Below are 22,447 nucleotides of genomic sequence, written 5' to 3' on the forward strand. Positions count from 1 at the left end.
AGCTGATTAGCAAACCTAATTTCCTTTCACCATGTAAGGTAACCTATTCACAAACAGGATTGAATCATGGTGGTCTTGGTGGGACCCATTTCTAATCCTGCCACAAATATCTTGCACTACTGATATTTCTTATAAGCAGGATGTGTTATTTTGACATTTCCCTTTGATTTTTGCAGAGGCTTAGAGTATTCTCTTAGTGGTCACAAACCCCCAACTGTGGCTAGATGTGATTGGAGGTGTACCTAGGTTAGGACAAGCTTCCCCAACTAACTGCTTGGATTTTTTCTCTCTATCCCTGCCTCTAGCCTTATCTGCAGTCTCAGAAAGGGCCCAACTGACCTGTCAAACTGGGTCATGGCACATCAGTGACTTCATTGAGATGAACTGGTAGTGCAATGGGTCTATCCCTTCACTCTCTTCCTTAATAGCTCTGTTGATCGCCCTTCTGGGAAGCTCCAGTTAATTTTTCCTTCAATCCCAGAGGCAGCAGTGGAAAAATGCTCCCAGTGCTGATGACTGTTTTCAAGTCATCTTTTGCTTTCCTATAGGCTCACTGCCATTTCCCTAGTAAGAACCTGTATCACCACTCATGTCTCCTGAATAACCAACATAGCTTTCTGACTATGATACCACCACCTGATCCCGAACTACCTTCCAGTCTTACTTTCAACCTTTCTCCATCCAAACCCTTAACTCTAGCCAGCCAAAACCAATAGCTTCACCGTTTTTAGCTGTCTCACCTTTGCTACTGCCCTTCCTTCTGCATAGAAATGCTGTCTCTCTACTTTATCCTTGAAAATACTAGTTACCCTTTAAGTCCTCAGAAAACTTTCCCAAATGTTTCCAACATTTGTATGCTAAGCCCTGGATTCACTATGTGTCACTACTCCCTTACATCATGGTATAGAAGGCTTGGTATTGCTAGCTCTTAACACATCTTCTCTGCTGGTTTGAGCTTCTGGAGTATAGGGACTATGTCTTATTAACACTTAGTGATCCCTTTTCCAAATTATATAGCCAGCTGCCACCCAGGTCCCTAAGGGTGTACACCAGCACCACTGGGCAATATGGGGCCTAGCAGAGACCAAAGGAATACCCAGGAGAACAGAGAAAAGGCCACAGAAAGACATTAACAAAGGCAGGCTGAGTCGGCATTGACCCTGGGCCAGGAGGGGAGAAATGGAATATATTCTTAAGCCCAGTCAGGGCTATCTTTTTTGTTGTTGTTGTTCCAGGGATTGAACCCAGAGGTGCTTAATCACTGAGTCACATCCCCAGCCTTTTAAAAAATATTTAGAGATGGTCTCGCTGAGTTGCTTAGGACCTTGCTAAATTGCTAAGGCTGGCCTTCAACTTGCAATTCTCCTACCACAGCCTCCCAAGCCACTGGGATTATAGGTGTGTGCCACTGTTGCCCAGCAGGGCTGTCCATATTGACGACTACTTCCACATTCTGGTCCTGATTATCATGTTTATTGAAAAGTTTTAAGCAGGATTTTAGATATAAAAATAAAAGCAAAGACAAGTCTTGGGGACCACAGACAGCCACAGTTGTTGCTCAGCCATGGCCCCATGGGGTAGCATCCTGTTCCCCTTTTACTCTGGGCACATAGAGAAGGCCAATTTCTACTTGTTGAATTAGGAGGGCAGTGGGGCTCCAGCAGCCACCTCTCAAGTGGCAGGTTGGGGGTTGGCAGCTATGGAACAGCAATGGTGACCGAGTGGTGCTGAGGCTGCCCGTAAGTCCCAGGGATGAGGTTATGAGGAGAATCAGAGCCAGCCCAGCAGGGAGAAAGGGAGAAGCCTGGATAAGAGCCAGGCTGCATGTGCCAATGGGGAACTCCCATTGCAGCCTCACAACCCTACATAGGAAGCCTCTGTGGTCTCAGACCAAGATGAATCCCGGCGGGAAGATGATGGCTGCCTCTGGAGCCTTCTCTGGACAGGGCAGCCCAGGCGCATGAGCAGTATCCACATATGCTCACGGAACTTGACACCCACAAAGGCATAGAGCAATGGGTTGAGGCAGCAGTGCATGTAGCCCATGCCTGAGGTGATTGACTTGGCCACGTCCACATGGCTTTCACGGCCACAGTTGCGGGCCAAGGACCCCAGGTCCATGAGAGTGTCCACCAGCACCACCAGGTGATAAGGAGTCCAGCATAGGGCAAAGGCCACCACCACCACCACCACTAAGCGCATGGCTCGCAGGCGTCTCTGTCCTCTGGAGACCAGGAGCACAGCCAGGATGCGGGCATAGCAGTAGGCCATGACCAGCAGGGGCAGCAGGAAACCTGCCACCAGCTGCAGCCCGCGCAGAGCTGTGCGGCCGACTGGTGGGAAATTGTACTGGCAGTGGGTGGCATTGAGACGCTTGTCATGACGGGCTGACAGGAAGATGAAGTCTGGGAGGGCAAAAAGCAGACAGAGCCCCCAGACAACTATACAGGTGAGGGTCACGCGGGCTCGGGGCCCCCTGCGGTAGAGCTGGGTAGCATGCACTATGCTCAGGTAGCGGTCAAAGCTGATGCAGGCCAGCAAGAGGGCCCCAGCATAGAAGTTGATGTTGAAGAGGGCACCTGCCACTTTGCAGAGGCCGGAGCCGAAGACCCACTGGACAGCAGCATCCACTGCCCAGAGTGGGAGTGTCAGCACCAGCAGGGCATCAGCCACAGCCAGGTGGAGCAGGAAGGTATCGGTGCTGCAGAGGGCTGCCCTCTGGCTCAGTAGCACAGCTGCCACTGCACCATTGCCCAGCAGCCCCAGCAGAAAGAGAAGGCTGTAGAGGACGGGCAGGAAGGCTCGGTCGAAGTTCAAGCTGAAGTCCTGTGGGCAGGGCTGATAATCACAGCAGGAGCTACTCTCATTTTCTCCATAGTAATAGGGATAGGTACAGTTTTCCAGGAAAGAGGCAAAGTCTGAGGCACCCAGCACTTGATGTTCACTCACCTGTCAAAGGAGGGAGGAGAGAAGGGAGGTTGGCACCATTATGTAAAGACCTGACCACAGCTGCCCCTTCATGATGTGTGTGTGTGTGTGTGTGTGTGTGTGTGTGTGTGTGTGTGTGTGTGTGAGAGAGAGAGAGAGAGAGAGAGAGAGAGAGAGAGAGAGAGACAGACAGACAGACAGACAGACAGACAGACAGACTAGGGATTGAACCCAGGTGTGTTCTACCACTGAGCTACATCCCCAGCCCCTTTTAATTTTTTTGAGACAGGGTCTCACTAACTTGCCTAGGCTGATCTCCAACTTCCAGTCCTCCTGCCTCAGTCTCCTGAGTTGCTGAGATTAAAGGCAGACACCAATATGCCTGGTCCCCATTGTGACTTTTGATTTAGTCTGATCAGCATTTCTCTGAGCAGCACCTCTGGGAGGCAGGCTCTGAGGCCTGCTGCTACCTTTCTTCTAGGGCCACTCTTCCTGAACTTTATCTGCCCAGCCTGTGCTCTGGGATGGTGACTTCCATTCTCAAAGGTTGTTCTTTACTCTTCTGGGGTCATTCCATGAGGGCCATAGATCCTGGGCAGGAGGAAGAGTTTCCTTCAAATGCCCAGAGCCCTCCTGGCTACTTTCCTCTCTGTCTCTTCAAACTCCCTTCATGACTTGCCAACCTCAGTGCTGTGGCCACACCTAGTTTAACCACCTGCCTCCCAGGCACCTCCCTCCCCCATCCTTTCTCTCAGTCACTTGCCATTGTCTCCTCAGCTCTTATCTGAGGACCCCAACTTCCTGCCTCCTTATGGGGTCTCTCTTCAAATCACTGCACCACTCCCCATACCTGATTTCTGCCCCGTGCTTCCTCTCCCCTACACAGAGGCTTGCAAACCCAATTTAGCCACCTACCGGTAGTCAGTCACCAAGTGGAGTTCCCAACCAAATTTCAGCAGGAATTTTCCTTCCCTCCCTCCTCCCTCACTCCCTCTTCCCTCTTTCCCTTCCTTTCTTCTTTTCTTCTTAGGAGATAGGATCTAGCTAAGTTGCCCAGGCTGGACCTGAACTCCTGGATTCAAGTGATCTTCCTGCCTCAGCTCCCCAAGTAGCTGTGACACAGGGGTGTACCACCACACCCAGCTAACAGAAATCTTTTTTACCCTTCACTCGTACCCTAAAGCACTCCAGAGTTGCAGGCCTCCCTGGTGCCAATTCAATCCAGCTCGCAAGAGCCTAAGTTCCAAGTCAGAGATGAGGGGAATCTTAGAAGTCTTCAAGATTGAGCCTCTACTGCCCTCACCACCCCAATTTTGCTGAATAGGTACCCAAGCCAGAGGGGAAGAGACTTGCCTGTGGTCAGTCACCAAGTTGAGTTCCCAATTCCCTGTCTAGTGTACCTATCAAATCTCCTACCACCTCTACCTGTTCGCCTAGCCCTCTGGTGCCCCTGCATTGTAGCTGTGGGCCAACTCTGGCCTATCCCTAGTGCCCTGGGTTCCCCACTCCAAGGTATGGACTGGCCACATTGGGCAGCAGCACTTACCTCAGGGACCATGGCTGGGTTGGTGCTCCGGCTGCTTGGTTGCGTGCTGCCTGCCCGTTTGCTTTGGTGCTTGTGGTTGGGAACGTGCAGTGCACAGAGGAAGTGAGTGTTTCAGGGTTCTCAGTACAGCCTCTTCCAGAGGGTTATCTATACCAGACCTCCCTGGACCCCAGGCCACAGAGGTCCTGCTCCAGCCATTCCTGAGGCTGAGTGAAACCACTCTGGAGGAACTGTCTGCAAGTCTGGGACCAGAAAGTCTGGGCCCTAGAGAAGGGCAGAGGGTAGCTGGGTAGGAGCAGATCCTTTAAGTGGAGAGACCTGAAAGAGAAGCCATGCAGTGGGGAAGTGGAGGGCAACCCTGCTCACAGATGCAAGATTTGCCCCTTCTTCTGGTCAATACTCAATAAATTAGAATACCCATTCCTCCATCCTGGGCTGGAGTTGATCTTTGCAAGATTGTACGGACTGAATTGCTAAATGTGTTATTTGTAAAGAAGATTCGCTTTCTTGAAAAATTAAAATATTTTAAAGAAATCCTTCACACTAAATCTAGTTCTTTGCCATCACCCACCCTGCTCATCAACAGGGGAAAGGAAAAGGAACCGCTAGGGACAAACTTGCTGTGTGCTAGACATTGCTAATTTAGGTGCTTTCTCTGATGCTGCCTCATTCCAACCATGCAAGTCCCTTGTGAGGTAGTGGGTTGTCCCATGGATGATTCAGAAAGGAAACATTGTCATCAGACATGGCAAGTAAGGGTGGGTGTGGGGAATGAGCCCACACAGCTAACTCTCCTTTTTAATTTTATTTTTTTTTAACTTTTATTTTAGTTTTTGGTACCGGGAATTGAATTCAGGGGCACTTGACCACTGAGCCACATCTTCAACCCTATTTTGTATTTTTTTTAAAATTTAGTGACAGGGTCTCACTGAATTGCTTAGTGGCTCGCTTTTGCTGAGGCTGCCTTTGAACTCAGGATCCTCCTGCCTCAGCCTCCCATCTCCCTGGGATTACAGGCATATGCCTAAATCTTCCTTTTACCACTTATTTGGCTGTGTTCAGTTTCTTTTAAATGATAAATTGAGATATTCATGCAGCTAAAAATGAATGAAGTAAAGCTACATTTTTTTTTAACATGGATGTATCTAGAGAAACCAATGCCCACATGGTGGAAGAAGCAAGTAAGAGAATATTGTGTTTAGTTGGACACCACTTATAAGTACATTCTAGGAACCACCACACAAAACAATGCCATATTGTTTTGGATGTGGCTGCTTGTTCTCAAAGTTTAAGACAGAGACTGGAGACACCACAAATTCATGAGAGCGGTTACTTCCAGTGTATGAAGAATGGGGTAGGGGAGGCTGGGTTTGTGTGGCTCAGTGGTAGAGCACTTGACTAGCATATGTGAGGCCCCGGGTTCGATCCTCAGCACCACATAAAAATAAATAAATAAATAAATAAAGCTATTAAAAATATTTTTAAAAAAGAATGGGGTTGGGAGGAGTTCTGATAAACTGTAAGACAGCTTCATAGTGCACAGTGGTAGAACAATTTCTCTCCCACCTTCTTGGAACTTTCCCCTTCTTCTCTTCTCCCCTACCTATTGCCCTTCTCATTATCAGCAAGCAAGGGTGCCCCTAAGTTGCCTCACCCCAGCAGATTCTTCTTTCCCTCTCTTCCCCAAATGCTAGCTCATGACCTTTGGGGGCCCCAGTTTTTAACCTGATTTCTCCTCCAAAGCCTTCAGGCACGTGTCTGAAATTCAGTTCAAGTTCATTGACATGATGCACACTTGTCAGGTATCAAAGTTCTCCCCTTCTTCAGTACACAGGTGTGACTCTGCTTTCCCTAAAACAGCTTATCACTTACAGGGTTCAGGTCAAAAGGACCTGAAGCTCTGGGGTAGGTCAGGAGCAGTGGAAATGGAGGAAGCCAGGAGAATTTCTGAAGCTAGGCCAGTTAGGATGAGTAGGACTTGGCAAGTGACTGCCTATGGAGAGAAAAGGGATGGGAGCTGGGATCACGATTTCCCAATGTTGATCTGTGAAGGGGTTTAGGTTACTGGGTTTCCACAAATAAGAATAATGACTCCAAAAGGCTATATTTGTTCTTTTTAAAGGATTTAGTCTGTATTATGTTTTCATCTCTTTTCTGGTATTAAGAGGATGTTTATTTTATGCAAAAATGATGGCAAAAACAGATGGTCATTCTGGAAATATCTTGCATTGGCAGACGATGGCAATCCAACATGGGTCCTCCAAATAAATATTGGAATATTACTGGTCTGTGTGAAATATTAAGGTCTAGGTATCCCTGGTCCCCTTTCTGGGCCCCAGTCTCCTCATCTGTGATATTGGGATGATACACCTTCTCAGGTTGCTGGGAAGGATACCTGGGAGAAGGTCAGGGGAAGAGCTTTGGACAGAGAACTTTCCTTTCTGAGTCCCAACATCCTGATGCTGGGTCCTTATCAGCCAGTCTGAGCTCTTGCTGCTCCTGGGCTGACCTGTGTGACTGTGACACAAGGGAAAGAACACTGAATTTGTCTGGACTCAAGCCCTGACTCCACTCAGTTTGAGAGGTGTGACCTTGGACAAATTGCAGAACCATCTTGAGCCAGTTTCCTAGGTGAGATTATTACAAGGTGAACTGACTTAACTAAAGCCACAGGCTCCAATCACAGAGCCAAGTGCTTAGTAAGAGCACAATGCTGAGTGAGTGGGACACTGGCCACAGACCTAGAGCCACTGGGAGCCTTTCATGCTAGGGTAGCCCACAATTGAGAGTGGTGCCTTAAGAGGTGTGCAGCCATGGTCAGAGGGCTGGTCTTCCAGAAAGGCTGCCCCTCAACCTTGGTTGGGAGTCAGAACAATTCTCCAGTCCTAGTCAAGTCCTTTAGCTGTCCAGCTGTGTGATCCCAGGCAAATAATTTAATCTCTCTGCCTCAGTTTCCTCATCTGAAAATGGTTTCTATGATTGTATGCATTTGATAGTGTTTCTCTGTGGACTGCAAACAATATGGGTAGAAAGTGTCTGGTACAGGGTAGGTGCCCAGCTGTTTGCACTCACTCTAGTAACTTTCCAAACCAAGCCATCTAAAGCCTCAGAATAGATCTGTAGTGGTCTTCTGCTATCATTCACAGCTAAGGTGTCTTGGAAAGTTCCTGTGTCATGGCAATGAACCAAGACTTTGTCTGGCCCTCTTATTCTGTTTGTCCTTTCCAGTTACAAGAAGCCCCCAGACCAGGTCAGAGCCAGGCCCAACCCTTGGGGAGTTCTGGCTGAAGCCCTCCTGCTTCTGTCCTCCCTAGCAGCCATGGGGAAGCCTGAGGAGGAAGTTAGAGTGAAGCTGTGGGCCCCACCTGTGGTCAAGGTGTGAAATGTGCACCTGCTCTTCTGCCACACCTCCCCCTGTTATTTTCATTCTTTCACACCTCTGGGCTGTGGTTTGGGGAGATGGAAGGCTTAGAGATCTAAGCTCTGGGCCTAGTCCCTCACAGGAAGGAGGGCCCCTACAGCTGTCTACCCAGCCAGCCTGCCTGCCAGGGACAAGGGCCAGCCATTTCCTCCTTTCTACCTTGGTCTTCTGCTTCACAGTCTCTTTCAAAACTCCTCAAAATTCCTCATGGGATTTTGACCCATGGACTTGACTGCCAGCCATAGCCCATCAAGCTCAGGCAGTGGTCCAGGCTAGAACTGAGCCTTTTTTTGGGGGGTGGCAGGTATGAGGGATTGAACTCAAGAGCACTCAACTGCTGAGCCACATCCCCAGCCAAATTTTGTATTTTATTTAGAGACAGAGTCTCACTGAGTTGCTTAGCACCTCGCTTGTGCTGAGGCTGGCTTTGAAATCATCATCCTCCTGCCTCAGCCTCCTGAGCAGCTGGGATTACAGGCATACACCACTGAGGCAGGCACTCTACCACTAAGCCACAACCTCAGCCGCTACCTCAATGATTTTTGGAGTTGAGCCGTTTTCATGTGAAATGTCCCAGCCTCAGGCAGGGGGGCAAACTTAAGACACTGCTGGGACTCTGAGCTTCCTTCTGCTGGCCCTAAATTTCCAAATAATTTAATCTCTCTGCCTCAGTTTCCTCATCTGAAAAAGGTTTCTCCTTTCTAAGGAAAGGAGAGCTCGAATAACAGAGATGCTCAGGGACTGGGGACTACCCCTTCCTCAGCCCTACATTATGTATCTCTGGATCCTCCTGGGACTCAAGCCCTAAGTGCTGGTGCCCTGGAGGGAGCTTTAGCAATGTCTGCTTCTTGCATTCCCTTGTACTTTCCCACGGGATGAGGTCCAGCAGGCTAATAGAACAGGTAACATCTACTGATTACTTAACTTTGTGAGGGTACGGTTCTGTTTTATCAGGATGAACTCATACCCATGCAGTAACTGTGAGATTATCATTCCCATGGTACAGATCACAGAAACACAGGCAGTTGAGGGAGCTTGTTCAAAGTCACACAACTAAGTGGCAGAGTCCCTGCATTCCTACCCATTATACCATAACACCTTGTGGGATTGGAAGGACTGGGATTGAATAGTTCAAAGAGAACTACTTTTGCCTTATCGTAATGTTTTACACAGAAGCTGCATTTACATATTAACTATGTGACTAAATAGTCTTCAAAAAGGTAGATAAAAGTAAGTTCAAGTATTGGGACAACAGATGAAATGTGAATATGGCCTGGAGATTAGACAAAACCCTCGTATCTCTGGTATTTTGCTAATTTTGAAAATTTCAGAGAATATTATTGTTGACAAAAATCATTGAGGTGGGGGCTGGGGTTGTGGCTCAGTGTTAATGAGCTTGCCTGGTATGAGTGAGGCATTGGGTTCGATTCTCGGGCACCACATAAAAATAAATAAAGGTCCAACAACAACGAATAAGTTTTTTTTTAAAAAAAAATCATTGAGGTATTTATAAGCAAAGGATTGTTCTGACTGCCACTTACTTTCCTAGGACTTGGAAATCAAGTATACGGAGCGGGAGGGGATGCTCAAAAGGTAAAAGCAAGTGGGGGTGAATGGTGATGTGGAGGAAAGGTAAAAGGGAGCTCTCTTCACTCTTGCAATTTTTGTGTAAGTTTGAAATTATACTCACTGAAACAAACAAAAAAGTTACTGTTGGTGTGGGAGCACATGCCTATAATCCCAGTGACTCAGGAGGCTGAGGCAGAAGGATCCCAAGTTCAAAGCCAGTCTCAGCAACTAAGCAAGATCCTAAGCAACTTAGTGACACCCTATCTCAAAATAATTAGAAAGAAAAGGGCTGGGAGTGTTGTTCAGGAGTTAGATGCCCCTGGGTTCAATCCCCAGTACCAAGAAGAAAAAATAAAATTTTCCAAAAGAATCTCTCTCATGCAGGATGGGTTTGGAGTCCACTCCTATCTCCAAGATCAGTTTAGAGCCCTTGAAAGAAGGTGGGACCAAGACTGCGTGGAAACAAATGTTCCCAGTGCTGGGGATGTGGCTCAAGCGGTAGCGCGCTCGCCTGGCATGCCTGAGGCCCAGGTTCGATCCTCAACACCACATACCAACAAGGATGTTGTGTCCGCTGAAAACTGAAAAGTAAATATTAAAAAAAAGAAAGAAAGAAAGAAATGTTCCCTGAATGTAGCCTCGGGCACTGCTCTCAGTCCCCAGTTCTCCTTCTTCTGGTTTCAGTTTGTGCTTCTAGACTCCTGGGCTTCTTCCCTTTTCATTGTCTAACTACCTCTAAACCCTCAGCCTTTTGAACCAGGGAGAGAAGTGCCTCTTGTCACCAGCTGGAAGTCCTTAGCAGCCTAGGGCCGCTTCTATGAGCCACTCATGACCTCTCAAAGAATACAGGATGTGCCTGATATTCCCAGAGTGACCTCACCCTTGGCTTTGATTGGCTGTATGGAAGGGACTGGGGCTTGTGTCCTTCAGAGGGTGTCACCAGCTATGAGCCTGAAGTTTTTTCCCCCCAAACTGCAGTGCACCTGCCAAGCTGGGTGAAATCTGTGCCAGGAAGGCCATCCTCCCTGAGGAGCAGGTAGTCTGGGCTGGGCCTGATCTGGGGCTCTCCGCTGCCTCTGAGCTCCCGTGAAAGTTACCGGATTTGCAGCCTCTTTTCCTACTCAGTAACATTGACTAGTAAACAACCAGTTCTGGTGTAATGGAGGAACCAGACCTGATTATAAAATAAAATTATCAGAACGTTATGATGAAGAACCAGTGCCTGGGGAAAGCGTTAAATTTTCCCCTCTTTTCTGTCAGCCTCTCTTTTGGGAACCTAATTAACCCTTGGTTCCTATCTATTGGATTATAAATAGCTTTCTCTAGGAGTCTCCCTCTCATGAAATATAAACATAGCTGTGACAGGCTTTCAAGGCCAGAGATTCAATAGGTACCTGTGGAAGGAGTTGTTTCTTAACTTTGAACGTTCTGAACTCTGTAGGAATATTGCTACCTCACTTAATTGCTATGCCAATTAACTGTTGTCTAAACTATAACCTCATAGGCTTAGTTCTTAGAAATATACCTCTTCCGGAGATAAACTCAAGTCATCTTGAGTTACTGCTGCATGTGATGAAGGTCATTTCTCCATAACACTGGCAAATGTTTTACTGTCTTTGTTCTACATGTGGGAATTACTTAATAGTAAATTCCCTTTGCATGGTCTTCGGTAACATAGTCCAAGAATTCAAACCTACCAATGTTGTAATGGTTAAGAAATGATGTCAAATTTCCTATAAAAGTCCCATGTAACCTCAGCTTGGGGCCCAGAACTTCAGAGTACCAGCTCATTTGGGTCCTCTGGCATAAATAAACCTGAGTTCTTCAACCCTCTGAGTGGAGCTTGGTTTCTTGCTGAGCGTGATTTCCACCACACCGGGAGCAGGCAGAAAATTTTATTCAATGGTCAATGAATGGAAAAGGAGAGTTCATGCTCTACAGGCACCTTCTAACCCTAAGCAGGTGTGAGGTTTGGGTTTTTATTAGGGTTGGTGATGAGGGGTTGGGGCAGGTATGTGTCAGAGCTTTTCATGGAAAGGGGAGTTTTCCATTAATTAGGGTTATGACTTTTTTTTCATAATTTGGGTGTGGTTGGCTCTGTCATGGCACTAGTGGGGGTGTGTTTTTTTTTTTTTTTTTGGTACTGGGTATTGAACCCAGGGGTTCTTAACCACTGCACTACATCCCCAGCCCTTTTTATCTTTTATTTTGAGACAGGGTCTCAATAAGTCGATTAGGGACTCACTAAATTGCTGAGGCTGACCTTGAACTTGTGAACCTCCTGCCTCAGCCTCCCAAGTTGCTGGCATTACAGGCATGTACAACAATATCCAGTTAATGAGATTATAATGAGTCCAAGTTCATCTCAAGTGTCAACATGGTGTCCAGACTAGATGGAGTGAGTTTGGAGCCTCCCACCTCAGTGGGTGGCAGCTTGTAGCATGTAATTATCAGCGTCCAGGATTTAACTTTTGCAATCAAGCCATAGAGCTGACAGGACAACAAGCTATGAATAGTTCCAAGGTTCAGTCTAGTGACATGAAGAGGAAAAGGAACGCCCTGGAAACCATGATGCCTACCCCTAAAATACTCTACTGAGCAAAATCTGCTGAGTAGTGTCCCTCCCTGGGTCATTGCCTTGCAAAACATCCAGTGGTGCTGTCAAAATTTCAACAGTGTGATGTTGGCCTTGGAGTCTTTGTTCATGTGCCTCGTGCAGGGTGCTATGGCCCAGGCCCTGCCTCCTATTAGAGTGGAGCCCTTATTTCCCCCTGACTAGACAACAAAGTTGCCTGTTCATGCATAGGCATCTGCTTCCATGGCCAAAGCCGACTTGACCCTGTGTGAGGCAGTATGGCTGAGTGAGCAAACACATGATCTTGAAAGCAGACTGTCTGGACTGAGTTACTGGCTCTGTCATTTACTGGCTGTGTGACCCTGGACAGGTTATTTCTTCTCTGCTTAGTTTTCTTCCTCTGGATAAAAGAGGAGGAGGAATACGTGGTGTATGTAAAGGTGTTCATATCAGTGCCTGGCACAGGGTCAGCACTATATATGATTTGCTGGCTACCCCTACACACACACACACACACACACACACACACACACACACACACACAATGACTGTGGCTGTTCCAGTTGACTGGGCTCACCCATGGGGACAGCTACATTTGCATTGAGGCAACACAAACCCCAAACTGGAAAGATAGACCCGAGTGCCAGCTTGAGTCCAGTGTCCAAGTGTTCATGGGTAAGGGGGTGGGGCAAGAGGTCCTTTTCAGATGGAGTGTCTGCTGGTTATGCTGTCAGCTCTGAGATGAGTGTGCTAGGAATTGGGTCCAGAAGGTGTGCCTTGCCCCTGGGGACAGGACTTAAAAGGAGCTTGAAGCTGGGTGCAGTGGCACACGCCTGTAATCCTAGCAGCTCTAGAGGCTGAGGCAGGAGGATTGCAAGTTCAAAGCCAGCCTCAGCAAAAGTGAGGTGCTAAGCAACTCCATGAGACCCTGTCTCTAATAAAATACAAAATAGGGTTGGGGATGTGGCTCAGTGGTTGAGTGCCCCTAAGTTCAATTCCCAGTATCTAGGGGGGAAAAAAAGCTTGAGTGGTGGTGGCACAAGCCTATAATCCCAATGACTGGGGAGGCTGAGGCAGGAAGATCACAAGTTTGTGGCCAGCCTCAGCAATTTAGCAAGGCTCTAGTGCGACCCTGTCTCAAAATACAAAGTAAAAGGGGCTGAAGATGTGGCTCAGTGGTAAAGTACCTCTGGGTCCAATCCTCAGTATAAAAAAAAAAAAAAGAAAGAAAAGGAGCTCAAGGAGACACCAAATGGAAAACTATACACTCTCCTGTGGCTCCTGGGAATTCCTCACTCACAGAATACCAGGTTAATTGCTGACAACCACAATGCCTGGAGATTAGAGGACAGAAGGGCACAATAATAATATTAATTAGCAACAGGAAGCATATTACCATGTACCAGGTGCTGTGTACATATACATATCTTCATAAAAACTCTTCAAGTTAGGTTATATTCTTCTTGTTGTTTTAAAGCACAGGAAATAGTTAAGTAAGTTGCCCAAGGGAAAAGAGTCAATAAATGACAAAGCCTGGACTATCAAACCAAGCCATCTGGCTTCTAAGTCAACATTTACCTGCCTTAACTGGGTAATACATCTTATCTTGTGAATACATTGCCTGCTCCCAACAGGATTTGAAAGGACATTATGTGAATTTAGGAGGAACAGAGAACACCTGAAGCTGACCTCTCCAAGGCCCTGGTGATGAGCCCATTGCTTATTATGCAAATCCACAAACAGGGATAGGAGATGCAGGGGCTAGGGTGAAACCAGAGGCAGGGCCCCTTACTGTGGCAGGGGCACCCCTCATGTGTTATGCATCTGGGTGCCAGGACAGAAAATGAAGGACAAGAGGCCTAGGACTCAGGAACTAGAGGTGGTTACCAAGGAAACCAATACTGTGGTAAAACTCAAAGCTGAGAGTATCTGGTTCTACAGGAAAAAAAAAAGGAAGAAAGAAAAAAAAAACAAATGATATTTTTAAACATTCAAGATTGTTTTGTAGGATGGTTTAGGGTAAACACCATGAAACTCAGATGAATTGTTAGCGTATTTGCTAGTGAATAGTAGTCTTTAACAGCATATGCCATTTTTTAATTGTCTTTGTTTATTTAGTACTGGGTATTGAACCCAGGGACCCTTTACCACTGAGCTACCTCCAAAGTGCTTTTTATTTTGAGACTGGGTCTTCCTAAATTTCTGAGACTGACCTCTAATTTGCCATCCTCCTGCCTCCGCCTCCCAAGTAGCTGGAATTACAGGTCTGCACCTCCATGCCTGGCTGTTCTTTCAGGTAACTACCTGCAGTATTTATATATTACTGTAGCTTATGATCTACGTAGAGAAGTGCTTGTGTAGAAACAGATTCAGGGTTAAGGTTTGATCAAGGAGAATGGCAGGGGTAGGAATAGTGAAAACAACTCTGAAAGAGCGAAGATGATTTGGGGGCAGGTAGGTGCAGGGAGACCAGTTTTTTTTTGGGGGGGGGTGTTCACTGAAGCAGGGGTGGCGGGGAACAGGAAGAAAAGGTGATTTAGAGCCAAATGCACAGGATTGACTGGCCACCCCCAGCCTGGTCTGCCTTTAGCAGGTCTCCATTCATCTTTGCCATGAGGATGGCTCCACTGTGCCCCATGGACTTATTCTGTGGCCATTGTGCTAGTTCTGGGAAGTTTTTCTTTAATAAAAGGAATTTGTCTAGCCTCATTAAATTTTAGCTTATTTAATAAGGAAGAAATCTTTACTTTCTCACAACAGATTGTTTCCTATTACTGCTGTCACTATCCTAAAATGCAAGTATTCTCAGGGCACACCTTAGAGAACACCAGCCAGAGCACAAAGGCTGTTCTGCTAGCCTGGCCTTGAAGGCCATCCATGATCCAGCCCCAGCCACCTGCCCAGCCAAAGCATATTCTCCTCTCTGCTTTGTGCATACTGTGATCCGTCAAATTGGGCCACATGCCATTTGCAAGCCTGCCCCAAGTTTCCCACTGCTTGGCAGGTCCCTCCGCCCAAGGCCCACTTGCCATCTAGGACTCAGATGCAGCTCAAAGCCAAAAGGTCAAAAAACCTTTAACTGGATTCTGTGGCTCTGCCCAAGCACCCTGGGTGAAGGGGTAGGCCAGAAAGGAGCAGTGAGGAGACCCTGGGGAGGAAGCCGGAAGTTTCAGTACCCTCTGCCTACCTTGCAAATATAGAAATGGGTTGAAGCAAATCTGCACAGCAAGTCTCTGACTAGAAGTGTCCTTTGCCACTTGACCTCCTGCCTCCAGCCTTCTCACCCTCAGAATCCTCCATTCTACTAGAATCAGTGAACAAATATGGAAAGGCCAAGGCAGGCTGTGGGGTACTGCACTAGAGGTTCAACTTGGAACAGAAACCATGAAGTATGTAGTAAATGGGCTTTGTTTGGTGTCAAATAGGCCTGGGTTTCAATTCCATATTGGCTACTTAACAGTATGATCAGCCAGGCAGAGTGACATATATTTTTAACCGTAGCTACTTGAGAGACAGAGACAGGAGGTTCATGAGTTTGAGGTCAGCCTGGAAGACTTAGCAAGACCCTGTCTCAAAATAAAATTGAAAAAGGGCTGGGGGTGTTATACAGTGGTAGAATGTTTGCCTAGCATGTAGGAAGCCCTGGGTTCAATCCCCAGTTCAAAAAATAAAATGTTGTACTATCAGTTTCCTCATCTGCAAACAAGGATGTTACCTATGTTATCTATGTTGTTTCAAAAGGATTAAATTGTTTTTGAGAGGATTACATGAGATTAATTTAAATCCACTAGTGAAATGCCTGGCCTTCTCTGAAGGCCCTCTCTGAAGTATTGGCTCCTCCCCCTATTCTTCTCTATTCCTTTAGCCTGTTTTATTTTTATCATTACTTATTTATTTGGTACCAAGGATTGAATCCAGGGACTCAACCCCTGAGCTACATCCACAGCCCTTTGTAATTTTTTTTTTAAAAATTTTGAAACAGGGTCTTGCTTACTTGCTTAGGGCCCCGCTAAGTTGCTGAGGCTGGCTTTGAACCTGCAATCCTCCTGCCTCAGCCTCCCCAGTTGCTGGGATTGCAGTGTGTGCCACCACACCTGGTTTGCCTATTTTATATTCTTCACAGCATTCATCGCTACTCACTATTTATGTGTTTACTTATCTATTCACTGGTTACTCCATTAGAATATCTTTTTCACAAGAAGTAAGTTTTTATTGTGCAGTGCAATGGAGCACACCTGTAATCCCAGCAACTAGGGAGGTTGAAGCAGGAGAATCACAAGTTCAAAGCTAGCCTCAGCAGCTTAGTGAGTCCCTCAGCAACTTAATTAGACTCTGTCTCAAAAATGAAAAATAAAAAATAGGGGCTGGGGTTGTGGCTCAGCAGTAGAGCATTTGCCTAACACGTGTGTGGTGCTGGGTTTGATCCGCAGCACTACATAAAAATAAATAAAATAAAAGTAAAATAATTTAAAAAGGGCTGGGGATGTAGCTCAGTGGTTAAAAGCCCCTGGATTTGATCCCTGGTACAAAAAAATAAAAAATAAAAAAAAAAAGATTTTGTTGTTTTGGCAGTGCTAGGGATAGAAATCAGGGCCTTATGTGCTAAACACCACTCTACCATGGAACTACATCCTCAGACCCATAATTTTGTGTTTTTCAAATCACTATATTCCCAGTGCCTTGCCAGGCATGGTGGCACACGCCTGTAATCCCAGTGGCTTGGGAGGCTGAGACAGGAGGATCGCGAGTTCAAAGCCAGCCTCAGAGACATGGAGGTGCTAAGAAATTCAGTGAGACCCTGTCTCTAAGTAAAATACAAAATAGGGCTAGGGATTTGGCTCAGTGCCTTGGCTAGTAGGTGATCAGTCAATAAACAAATATTTGTTGTTTTAAACATTCAATAAATCTTTGTTAAATGAGTTTGAAGGCAAATGATTACTAGATTCTTAAAAAGTAAATATACGATGTAGATATAAATATAGATTTGCTGGTTGTATTTGTGCACACCTATAATCCCAGAGACTCAAGAGGCTGAGGAGGATCATAAGTTTGAGGCCAGCCTGAGCAACTTAGTGAGACTGTCTTAAAAATTTTAAAAAGGGGCTAAGGATGTAGCTCAAGGGTAAAGCTCCTCTAGGTTCAATTCCCAGTACCATACACACACACACACACACACACACACACACACACACACACACACGGCTGCAATTCTCTCTCATGCCTGAAAATCTTGTATACATACAGCCAGCAGTGTTGGGAATTTGGTTCATGGGTGCTGGTTAGTGTGGGACCTAGCATATATGTGCTTTGGTGAACACTGTTCCAGGGATTGTGCTTGGGAAGTAATACCCATTAGCATAGGAACTGTTCCAGGGAGTTCTGCTATAAAGACAGTTACTGAACTCTTCTGGTTACTATTAGCTTCCTAAGGTTGCCATGACAAATTACCACAAATATGGTGGCTTAAAACAAACTTATATCCACTCACAGTTCTGGAGGCCTTAAGACCAAAATGAAGATGTCTTCAGGGCCACATTCCCTGATGAGGTTCTAGGGGAGAATCTCTGCCTCTTGCAGCTCATGGCTGTCACTCCAATCTCTGTTTGCATCCCTGAATGACAGGCTTCTTCCTCTCATGTGTGTTTTAGTCTCTTACAAGGACACTTGTGATGGCATTTAAGTCCCACCCAGATAATCCAGGAGAATCTCCTCGTCTCAAAAATCTTTAATTATCTGTACAGATCCTTTTTCCAAATAAGGCAGCATTCACAGGTTCCAAGGATTAGGACTGGACAAATGTTTGGGAGCCATTATCAGCCAACCACAGGCGCTAACTTCTCTGTTTTTCACAATTCCTTTCCCCTCACTATAGAATAGATTTTCGAGAAATAGTGACTTGAGGAAAGTGGGCTTGTAGAAAGAATAGAGGTGGGAATGGAAATAGAGTACAGGAAGAAACTTCTTGAAAAATTAAAGGAATTATACAATGGTTCAGCCATTGCAGGGTTGGGGGGATGGGGCTGGATATTGACCAGGCTCTCCTGCTGGTTCTTTTTGTGTGTCAAGGACTGAGACCCACAGAGTACAAAGACATGGAGAGGTAATTATGCCTGATGGAGAGTAATGACTATGCTGTGCTTCTCATGTAATTAGGCCCAGAGGATGTCTGCCTTTGGGTGGTTTTCAAGAGCTCTCCAGGTAATTGTAATACACATTAAGAGTGGAAAACCACTAGACAATAGTGTTGAGGCAATGAGAATTTCAAAATAGCTGTTAATGCATATTATCTTAAAAGTAGTAACAAGGTTCATAATGTTGACATCAATAATTAACCCTCTTGACCTTCTCAGTGAGATAATAATGAATGTGAAAGAGACAGGAACACTGACTGCTGCCGGGGAGAAGGTGCTTAGCAAGTGAGAGGTGTAGAGAAAAGCATAAGAGCCACCATTGATCCATAACCTCAGTCTCGGTCACCAGATGAGGACTACAGGGCCACCGGAGGTGAGGATGTAGGGAATCAGCAGAGAGCTGTCAAGAGTTGCCTGGAAGAAGAAAGATGGTGTTTTTGTTTGTTTTGTTTTTGTTTGTTTTGCTGTGCTGCAGATGGAACCCGGGGCCCCACACATTCTAGTCAAGTGCTCCCTCACTAAGCCCCAGCCCCAGCCACAAAGATGGTTTTTCTTATTGTTATTTTTGTTTTTCAAGGAAAGTCCTTGGCCTGGAAAGTTCTTGGCCTCCCTTCTGCCCCAGGAGGACCAGAACAGACCTATTATGACTACCAAGCAGGGGTCTATAGTGACTTTAGATCCCTGCAAGCAAAGTTGACCTTTAGGATGGGTCAATTTTTTTAAGTTGCAATTGGACACAGTACCTTTATTTTATTTTTATATGATGCTGAGGATCGAACCCAGTGCTTCACACAGGCTAGGCAATTCTCTACCACTGAGCTACAGCCCTAGCCTGGGCCAAATGTTTTTGGTGCTAACATATTAAATGCACATATTGGGTTCAAGCCAGCTGGTATGAGACCTCACAAAGGAATGACTTAAACCTTTTTGAGACTGATACTTCCAAAAAGGAATATAGCTGTCTGCCCGTATCTGAGGGGGATATGTACCAAGGCTCCCAGTAGATGCCTGAAACTGCAAATAGTGCTGAACCCTAGACATACTATATTTTTTTCTATGCATACACACTTAGGATAAAGTTTTTATTTTTTAGTTATACATGGACACAATATTTTAATTTTATTTTTATGTGGTGCTGAGGATCAAACCCAGTGCCTCACATGTGTGAGGTATGAGCTTTGCCACTGAGCTACAACCCCAGCCCAGGATAAAGTTTTTAAAAGATAATTTTTAAAAATATCTGTAGTTGTATATGTTTATACAATACCTTTATTTTATTTATTTATTTTTCTGTGGTGCTGAGGATCAAACCCAGGGCCTCATATGTGTGAGTTAAGTACTCTATCACTGAGCCAAGATCCCAGCTCTAGGATAAAGTGTAACTCATATATGAGTCACAGTAAGGAACTAGGCACAATAATTAATAATAAAATAGAATGAATTTTAAAATATACTATAATAAAAATTATGTGATTGTGGTCTCCCTCTCAAAATATCTTTTTGTACCTTTTTACTTAAAAGAAGCACTTAATGGCATCTCTTTAGTATATCCAAATTTCTAGTATCAATATTCTTGTGCTTTGGGGCCATTATTAAGTATAATAAATGTTACTTAAGCATAAACCTACTGACATCATGAAAGTTGATCTGATAACCAAGATGGCTACTAAGTGGCTAATAAGCCAGTAGCATATATAGCATGAACATGCTGATACAGGGATGATTCATATCCTGGGAAGAACAGAATGGGATGGTGTGAGATTTTATCACACTCCTCAGAATGGTACACAAATTAAATTTTTTGAGTTATTTCTGAATTTTTCCATTAAATATTTTCAGACCACAGTTGATCATGGGTAAATGAAATTGTGCAAATATAAACCATGGATAAGAGGAAACTACTATACTCCCTCTTTTCTCTACTGGGCCTTTTTTCTTTTAGTTGTTGATGGACATTTATTGTATTTATTTTATTTTTATGCAATGCTGAGAATCTAACCCAGTGCCTCACACATGCTAGGCGAGTGCTCTACCACTGAGTCACAACCCCAGCTCCTCTACTGGCTCTTATCCAGGGCTCTTCTACATCTCCCAGCTACATGGGGAGGTAATCCAGGTAGACATTTTTTTCTGTGATAAAATATACATGACATAAAACTTAGCATTTTAATCATTTTTGGGGGTAATCACAGATATACTTTAATGATAGGCAATGTATTCTGCATATATAGAATATCACATTTAATCTAAAAGTCCCAAATCAAGCTATTTATTATATTGAAAAGATAGTATGGGATGGTGGCTTTGAAGCTTCTTTTCTATTTTATTTTGTTTTTTTAAAAAAATATGGAACACTCTGGCTGGGGTTGTGGCTCAGTGGCAGAAGCTTTCTTAGCATGTGTGAGACATTGGGTTCAATTCTCAGCACCATGTGTCAATAAATAAAATAAAGGTCAATTGACAACTAAAATAAACTTAAAAATATGGAACATTTCACAAATTTGCATGTCATCCTTGCACAGAAGCCATGCTAATCTTTTCTTTATTGTTCAAATTTTAGTGTGTTGCTGAAGCAAGCACTGAAGCTGCTTTTTTAAACAAATTTAAAATTCTAGATTACTTAGAATAATTATAAATATCAGGATGAATACACTACTAAATTTTATATCTTAGTCTCAGCCACAATTATTGGAAAGGGTAAAGAATGTCAACCTGAATCAGTTTTGAGTCATTTGATCTAGACATTTATTTTAGTGTAAGTGCTTTTACTATGGCTGCTGGTGTACAATTTCTAAGTATTGTGGTAAGACCCATAACTCAAAGTTGACCATGTAAACATTTTTAGGATACTGTTCAGTGACAATAAGTTCATTCACACTGCTGGGAAACCATCATCACCATCCATCTTCTGAATGTTTTTCCTCTTGCAAAACTGAAACTACATGTCTATCAAAGAGTAGCTCTTATTAATATTCCCCCACACACACCTGGGGCTTTTGACAACCACCATTCTACTTTCTTTCTCTATGAATCTGACTCTTTTGAGTACTTCATACAGATGCAATCATACAATATTTGGGTTTTTTTGTGTGTTTGGTTTATTTATGTCCTCCAGGCTCATCCATGCTGTAGCATGTGTCAGAATTTCCTTCTGTTTTCATGCTGAAAAATATTCCCTTCTATGGATATGCATCTTTTCTTTGCTGGTTTGTTTTGTTTTTGTGGTGCTGGGGATTAAACCCAGGGCCTCATGCGTTTCAGGCAAGCACTCTACCACTGAGTTATACGTCCAGGAACATGCCCATTTTGTTTATCCATTCATTCATCAATGGGCACTTGGGTTGTTTCCACCTTTTGGCTATTGTGAATAATGCTCTGCAAACAGGGATTATTATTTTGCAGGAGAGGAAAGTGAGACTCAGAAAGGATCTCACAGCAAATAAGTAGTGGCAGGGTCAGGATTCCTATGCAGGCTTGATGTAGAGCCTATTCATCTTCAGGGTGAGGTGGCCTCCAAAGAAACATTTGTTGTGCTCTCTACCCTTCTACCTCTCATAGCCCTAGCTATCCTGTGAGCTGGATGTTTATGGTCCCCAGGATCTTGGAACAGGCCCATTTAGAAAATCCTGGGCTCCTCTTCTTTTTAATTTTTTTTTTTTTGGTACCAGGGATTGAACTCAGGGATACTTGACCACTAAGCCACATCCCCAGCCCTATTTTGTATTTTATTTAGAGACAGAGTCTCACTGAGTTGCTTAGTGTCTCACTTTTGCAGAGGCTGGCTTGGAACTCACGATCCTCCTGCCTCAGCCTCCCGAGCCACTGGGATTACAGGCGTGTGCCACCATGCCCAGCTGGGCTCCTCTTCTTGGGTGACATTTGTGCCTGTTTCTGACCAAAGAAAGAATAAAAGGAAGATGTTGGAGACTCTCTCTCCTCCTAGTCTGCGTCCTGTTTCCTGGAGATTCCCCAGTAGGGCAAGTTTATTTATTTTTTTGTGTCACCAGGGATTGAACCTAGTGATGTTCTACCACTAAGCCACATCTCCACCCCTTTTTTGTATTTTATTTAGAGATAGTGTCTCACTGAGTTGCTTAGGGTCTCATTAAACTTCTAAAGCTGGCTTTGAACTCACAATCCTCCTGCCTCACCCTCCAGAGCTGCTGGTATTACAGGAGTACGCCAGTGCTCAGCCCCCTTTTCAGTTTGAGACAGAGTCTCCCTTGTTTGCCCAGGCTGGCCTCAAACTTGGATCCTCCTTCCTCAGTTTCCTGAGT

General features: G+C 45.0%; 1 protein-coding gene and 1 non-coding gene across 2 annotated transcripts; both read right to left on the bottom strand.

Moving 5' to 3' along the window:
• Positions 1-1,451: 1,451 nt before the first annotated feature.
• Positions 1,452-5,254, bottom strand: Cxcr3 (C-X-C motif chemokine receptor 3). The gene is made up of 2 exons (XM_005339940.4): positions 4,475-5,254; positions 1,452-2,949 (listed from the first exon to the last, which is right to left on the bottom strand). The coding sequence occupies exons 1-2, from the start codon at positions 4,484-4,486 to the stop codon at positions 1,855-1,857; spliced, it is 1,107 nt and encodes a 368-aa protein (XP_005339997.1). The 5' UTR covers positions 4,487-5,254; the 3' UTR covers positions 1,452-1,854.
• A 15,393-nt stretch (positions 5,255-20,647) lies between these two features.
• LOC120891299 (U6 spliceosomal RNA) lies at positions 20,648-20,749 on the bottom strand. Its single transcript, XR_005735679.1, has one exon. It is a non-coding gene; the product is annotated as a U6 spliceosomal RNA (small nuclear RNA).
• Between the last annotated feature and the right edge of the window lie 1,698 nt (positions 20,750-22,447).

The sequence above is a fragment of the Ictidomys tridecemlineatus genome, chromosome X (assembly GCF_052094955.1).
Source record: "Ictidomys tridecemlineatus isolate mIctTri1 chromosome X, mIctTri1.hap1, whole genome shotgun sequence".
NCBI lineage: Eukaryota > Metazoa > Chordata > Mammalia > Rodentia > Sciuridae > Ictidomys > Ictidomys tridecemlineatus.